General features: G+C 47.2%; 1 protein-coding gene across 1 annotated transcript in view; it reads right to left on the bottom strand.

The window, feature by feature from the left end:
* The window catches only part of LOC138368909 (cellulose-binding protein A-like), a 54,646-nt gene extending 48,884 nt beyond the window's left edge, over nucleotides 1–5,762 (bottom strand). The window contains exon 1 of the mRNA XM_069331628.1: nucleotides 5,708–5,762. Coding sequence (XP_069187729.1) covers nucleotides 5,708–5,762 — 55 coding nt within the window. The remainder of the gene's footprint in view (nucleotides 1–5,707) is intronic.
* Nucleotides 5,763–7,235: the final 1,473 nt, after the last annotated feature.

The raw sequence follows: 7,235 nt of genomic DNA on the forward strand, positions 1-7,235 counted from the left end.
TAACGAGGCAGTAGTTGAGAGGTAACGAGGCAGTAGTAGAGAGGTAACGAGGCAGTAGTAAAGAGGTAACGAGGCAGTAGTTGAGAGGTAACGAGGCAGTAGTTGAGAGGTGACGAGGCAGTAGTAAAGAGGTAACGAGGCAGTAGTAGAGAGGTAACGAGGCAGTAGTAAAGAGGTAACGAGGCAGTAGTTGAGAGGTAACGAGGCAGCAGTAAAGAGGTAACGAGGCAGTAGTTGAGAGGTAACAAGGCAGTAGTAGAGAGGTAACGAAGCAGTAGTAGAGAGGTAACGAGGCAGCAGTAAAGAGGTAACGAGGCAGTAGTTGAGAGGTGACGAGGCAGTAGTAAAGAGGTAACGAGGCAGTAGTAGAGAGGTAACGAGGTAGTAGTTGAGAGGTAACGAGGCAGTAGTAGAGAGGTAACGAGGCAGTAGTTGAGAGGTAACGAGGCAGTAATAAAGAGGCAACGAGGCAGTAGTTGAGAGGTAACGAGGCAGAAGTTGAGAGGTAACGAGGCAGTAGTAGAGAGGTAACGAGGCAGTAGTTCAGAGGTAACGAGGCAGTAGTAGAGAGGTAACGAGGCAGTAGTTGAGAGGTAACGAGGCAGTAGTTGAGAGGTAACGAGGCAGTAGTAGAGAGGTAAAGAGGCAGTAGTAGAGAGGTAACGAGGCAGTAGTAGAGAGGCAACGAGGCAGTAGTAGAGAGGTAACGAGGCAGTAGTAGAGAGGTAACGACGCAGTAGTAGAGAGGTAACGAGACAGTAGTTGAGAGGTAACGAGGTGGTAGTAGAGAGGTAACGAGGCAGTAGTAGAGAGGTAAAGAGGCAGTAGTAGAGAGGCAACGAGGCAGTAGTAGAGAGGTAAAGAGGCAGTAGTAGAAGTAACGAACAGTAGTAGAGAGGCCACGAGGCAGTAACAGAGAGGTAACGAGGCAGTAGTAGAGAGGCAACGAGGCAGTAGTAGAGAGGTGACGAGGCAGTAGTAGAGAGGTAAAGAGGCAGTAGTAGAGAGGCAACGAGGCAGTAGTAGAGAGGCAACGAGGCAGTAGTAGAGAGGTAAAGAGGCAGTAGTAGAGAGGTAACGAGGCAGTAATAAAGAGACAACGAGGCAGTAGTTGAGAGGTAATGAGGCAGAAGTTGAGAGGTAACGAGGCAGTAGTAGAGAGGTAACGAGGCAGTAGTTGAGAGGTAACGAGGCAGTAGTAGAGAGGTAACGAGGCAGTAGTTCAGAGGTAACGAGGCAGTAGTAGAGAGGTAACGAGGCAGTAGTAGAGAGGTAACGAGGCAGTTGTTGAGAGGCAACGAGGCAGTAGTAGAGAGGTAACGAGGTGGTAGTAGAGAGGCAACGAGGCAGAAGCAGAGATGTAACGAGGCAGTAGTAGAGAGGTAACGAGGTGGTAGTAGAGAGGCAACGAGACAGCAACAGAGAGGTAACGAGGCAGTAGTAGAGAGGTACCGAGGCCGTAGGAGAGAGGTAACGAGGCAGTAGTAGATAGGTAACGAGGTGATAGTAGAGAGGTAACGAGGCAGTAGTAGAGGTAACGAGGCAATAGTAGAGGTAACGAGGCAGTAGTTGAGAGGTAACGAGACCGTAGTAGAGGTAACGAGACAGTAGTAGAGGTAACGAGTCAGTAGTAGAGAGGTAACGAGGCAGTAGTAGAGAGGTAACAAGTAGTAGTAGAGGTAACGGGCAGTAATAGAGGTAACGAGGCAATAGTAGAGAGGTAACGAAGCAGTAATAGAGGTAACGGTGCAGTAGTAGAGAGGTAACGAGGCAGTAGTAGAGGTAACTATGCAGTACTACAGTTACAAACTCGCGGTTGACCTCCCTTTGTTTTGGTCTGGCCGGTCACGCCTGAATGTATAGGTATAGAAAATACTCAACATTTACACACAAAGAAATCACACGAATGTGATATATATCAGTGAGAAAATCCACTGGAGTTCTTAGGTGACTCGAACCTGCGACCAAGAGACTGCGAGCCACAACCTCTACCACTGTACCACTCTCACCTAGAAAAATTTATACCATCTGGGACTCGACTGAATCGACAGGAATTCTGGATGCTTCTGCTGAAACCATTCCAAGTTGTTCATATGACCTGCAGGCACCCGGGTGGTTGTAAAGCAGGTCAACACCCTGCGCCTCAACATCAGTTACACAGGAACTACACTAACGTAATATATAATTCAACGAAAGCAACAGAATTCAGCTGACTTCTTGCAAACCGTAAATCGATGGTATCCCTCCGCCCATGAAAGTAGTTCCCGCAGTCATGTGTTGATTATGGAGTACCAGTAGAATGTGTGTATATGTTTTGTAATTTAAAAAGTACTCTTTTTATTTGACCTACCGGTAGAGTAATGTTAACTGGTAATATTTAGAGATTAATCAGGGATGATTAATACCAGGGGATCAGGTATTAAGGTGCGGAAGTGAGAGGGCGTCCTTAGTGACTAGACCAGAAAATGGTGAAGGGGGGTTGACGTGTTGGCCAGAATGTCCGGTTTTAGGTGTTTACTCTCAGCCAGACAGCTAGATGAACCGCAGTTTATTTTCATTTAACGTGCAGATCATAGGGTTGTTGTGATAAACTATGGAGAAGGGATATAGAGAGAATCTATGTTTCCAATTATTTTTCTATGTGTCTCTGGCAATAATCTTGCTTGATGTACTGAATAATTAACTGTGTTATGTTTTTATTAATTTGTAAATATATGTGTATTGTTAGTGGGACTCTACCTGGGTGTTCGTGTGCTCCTGTGGGGTCTTTCCCGGGACCTTCACCAGCAGGCCAAGACTAATTATAAGTTCCTCTGGGAGGACATCTCACACTCACCACACGACAAAAGTTCTAGCTGAGGCGGAGCGGCCAGCACTTGACAGTGTATTGTGCCAGGTGTCATGGAAGTGACACCTGGCACAAGGAACACCACTCGTGTGAGCTGTTGTTCCCAATGTGTGTTGAGACTCTGGTGCCGGATTCACGAAGCAGTTATGCAAGTAATGAAGAAACTTTTCATTGTTATCGCCGTCTTAGCGATTACGTCGCGATTCAAGAAGCTATTTACGACCGTTGATTCTCACCGCCTAACAAGAGAAGACGGTGCTCTCTAACAAGAGCTCCGCGTAACTCTCCCACACCTCCAGAGCACCGTAGCTTGACGTAAACCAAGTCAATAATAACTTATTGTTATTATTATAGTTAATAAATAACAGTAATAATATAGTCACGTAATAAGTCAAGTTTTTCTCGACTTTACACTCTTACAATCCTTAAGGCTTGTCTCTCTATGCTAGTCTCTCTTCTCGCCCCTCACTGTAACTCTCTGGCTCCTGTCTATTAGGTAATTCCTTACCCATGTTAATGTGTTTCCGCTTACTCACTCCCGCCTGCCTCTCGTGTTTGTATAGTAACATCCTGTGTGGTACTGTATCACAGGCTTCTATGCACTCACTTAGATGTACTCACCAAGTTGCAATCAACTAGTTGTGCTTGCAGGGGTTGAGCTTTGGCTCTTTGGTCCCATTTCTCAACCGTCAATCTACTAATGTACAGTAGAACTTCTGGTAGCAATTCTTTTACCATGTTGCGCAGTCGATTAAGGCAGCGTCTTGGATGCTCTCGGACGCACTACGGGCTCGCCGTAGCCCGTGCTGCTTGGAACATTGTGTTCTAGGTTGCGAATCTTAAACAACATCTCGGACGTAGGTTCGAACCCTCGTCACGGCCCTTGTGGATTTGTTTATTTACTGGTGTACACATTCCTGAGCTTTTCAAGCTCCATCATATCTACATTTGAAACTGTGTATGGAGTCATCCTACATCACATCACTTGCTAGTGCATTCCATTTACTAACTACTCTAACACTGAAAAAGTTATTTCTAATGTCTCTGTGGCTCATTTGGGTACACAGCTTCCACCAGTATCCCTTTGTGCGTGTTCCATCCGTATTAAATAATCCATCCTTGTCTACCCTGAGAATTTTCCCCCTAAGAATTTTGTATGTGGTGATCATGTCTACCCGGGCACTTCTGTCTTCCAACGACGTTAGGTGCTCTCAGCTTTTCCTCGTAACTCATGCCTCTTAGTCCAGGGACTAGCCTAGTGGCATACCTCTCAACGTTTTCCAGCTTCGTCTTGTACTTGACAAGGTATGGGCTTCATGCTGGGGCCGCATACTCCAGGATTGACCCTTACATACTTGGTATACATGGTTCTGAAAATTCCTTACACAGGTTTCCGAAGGTAGTTCTGATGTTAACCAGCCTCGCATAGGCCATACGCCGCCGATGTTATTCTTCAGGAGACAGGTTTGGCGTGATATCAACTCCTAGATCTTTCTCTCTCTCCGTTTCGTGAAAGACTTCATCTCCCATTCGGTATGCAGTGTCTGGCCTCCTATTTCCTCCACCTAGTTGCATTGCCTTACATTTACTTGGGTTGAGCTTTAGTAGCCAATTGTTTGACCATTCCTTCAGTTTGCTTAGATCATCTTGTATCCCCATGCTATCTTTCTGTCTTAATCCTCCTCTACTTTTTGCATCATGAGCAAACACTGAGAGGAACGAGTCTATTCTCTCTGAGAGATCATTTACATGTATCAGGAACAGTATAGGTCCAAGAACTGATCCCTGAGGAACTCCACTGGTGACGCCTCGCCACTCCGAGACCTCATCCCCTAACAGTGACTCTCTGTCTTCTGCTCATTAGGTACTCCCCTATCCAGTGGAGTACCTTCCCTTTCACTCTAGTCTGCATATCCAGTTTGTGCACTAGCCTCTTATGTGGTACTGTGTCAAAGGCTTTCTGGCAATCCAAAAATATACAGTCTGCCCAGCCTTCTTTTTCTTCTCTGCTTTCTTCTTTCATAACCAAACTCATCTAGTAGTGTTTGGTTAGATACTCCCTCTCCTATCTATGGGACATCTCTTTGCTCTACTGCGAAGACCTGGAATTTCTTATTGAGTTCCTCTCACACTTCCTTGTTGTTTGTAGTGAATTTGTCTGCCCCTATCCTCAGTTTCATTACCTGTTCCTTCACTGGAATTTTTCTCCTGATGTGGCTATGCAGCAATTTAGGTTTAGTCTTCGCCTTGCTTGCTATATCATTTTCATATTGTCTTTCTGCCTCTCTTCTCATCCTCAAGTATTCATTTCTGGCACTCTGGTATCTTTCTCTGCTCACGTGTGTCCTATTATTTCTATAGTTTCTCCACGCCCTTATACTTAGTTACTTTGCTAGTTTACATCTCTGATTAAACCATGGGTTTCTCGTCTGCATTTCATTTTTTTCCATTTATACTGGGACTAGATTGTCCGTTGCCTATTTACACTTCTGTGATGTAGTCCATCATGCCTTGGGTCATCGTTCCTCTGAGCTCTGTTTCCAAAGTTATATCTGTTAGGAATTTTCTTATCTCCTCATAGTTTTTCTTTTAGAATGCCATCATTTTGTTTTCAGGGCAATCCCCTGGGAACATTAATTCTTCTTCGACCAGATACTCAAACATCAATACACTGTGATCGCTTATTCCCGCGGGGGTACCGAAATCAATTTTCCTTATTTTGGGGTCATTCACTGTAAAGACTAAGTCAAGTCTCGCTAGTTCATCATTGCCTCTCATTCTTGTGGGTCCCCTGACATGCTGACTTAAAACGTTTCCATGTCGCCACTTCCAACAGTTTAGCTCTCCAGGTTTCCTCACCTCCGTGTGGCTCTTTGTTCTCCCAGTCTATCCTTCCGTGATTGCAGTCACCCATGATGAGCAGATAGGATCTATTTCTACAGGCAGCAGCGGCTGCTCTCTCAACTATAGTGTTAACTGCGATGTTGTTTCTGTCATACTCTTGCATGGGTCTTCTGTCGTTTGGTGGATGGTTATATATCACTGCTGTAACTTCTCTTGGTCCTCCTTTTGTCATGGTGCCTGCAATTTATTCTCTGAAGCCCTCACAGCCTGGGATAACCGTTTCCTTGAAACTCCATTCCTTTCTTATCAGTAGGGCCACTCTGCCTCCTCCCGTACCTTCCCTCTTAGTCTTACAGTGTAGTCCTAGGGAAACAGCGCATCCGTTACGATTTCTGAGAGTTTTCTTTCCATGAGTCCAATTACATCCGGGTTCCCTTCTTGTGCTATTTCCATAAGTTCACTTGCCTTGCTTACAATCCTATCAATATTCGAGTACATTATCTTAAAACTGACTCTTCTTTTTATCCACAGTTTCTGTTGATTCCAATGGAGTAGGGGAACGACAGGTGTGTGTGTGGGGTGGGAGGGGGCCTAGGAAGGAGGACCTTGGGGATCTGGGGTGAGTGGGGGCTGGGAGGATCTGGTATGGGGAACCTAAGAGGGTCTGGGGTGGTGTAGCTGAGAGGGTCTGGGGTGGTGTAGCTGAGAGGGTCTGGGATGGTGTAGCTGAGAGGGGTCTGGGATGGTGTAGCTGAGAGGGGTCTGGGATGGTGTAGCTGAGAGAGTCTGGGTGGTGTAGCTGAGAGGGTCTGGGGTGATGTAGCTGAGAGGGTCTGGGGTGGTGTAGCTGAGAGAGTCTGGGGTGGTGTAGCTGAGAGGGTCTGGGGTGATGTAGCTGAGAGGGTCTGGGATGGTGTAGCTGAGAGGGTCTGGGGTGGTGTAGCTGAGAGAGTCTGGGGTGATGTAGCTGAGAGGGTCTGGGGTGGTGTAGCTGAGAGAGTCTGGGTGGTGTAGCTGAGAGGGTCTGGGGTGATGTAGCTGAGAGGGTCTGGGGTGGTGTAGCTGAGAGAGTCTGGGGTGGTGTAGCTGAGAGGGTCTGGGGTGATGTAGCTGAGAGGGTCTGGGATGGTGTAGCTGAGAGGGTCTGGGATGGTGTAGCTGAGAGAGTCTGGGGTGGTGTAGATGAGAGGGTCTGGGGTGGTGTAGCTGAGAGGGTCTGGGGTGGTGTAACTGAAAGGGTCTGGGGTGGTGTAGCTGAGAGGGTCTGGGGTGGAGTAGCTGAGAGGGTCTGGGGTGGAGTAGCTGAGAGGGTCTGGGGTGGAGTAGCTGAGAGGCTCTGGGGTGGTGTAGCTGAGAGGGTCTGGGATGGAGTGGCTGAGAGGGTCTGGGGTGGTGTAGCTGAGAGGGTCTGGGGTGGTGTAGCTGAGAGGGTCTGGGGTGGTGTAGCTGAGAGGGTCTGGGGTGGTGTAGCTGAGAGGGTCTGGGGTGGTGTAGCTGAAAGGGTCTGGGGTGGTGTAGCTGAGAGGGGTCTGGGGTGGTGTAG

The sequence above is a fragment of the Procambarus clarkii genome, chromosome 26, assembly GCF_040958095.1.
Source record: "Procambarus clarkii isolate CNS0578487 chromosome 26, FALCON_Pclarkii_2.0, whole genome shotgun sequence".
NCBI lineage: Eukaryota > Metazoa > Arthropoda > Malacostraca > Decapoda > Cambaridae > Procambarus > Procambarus clarkii.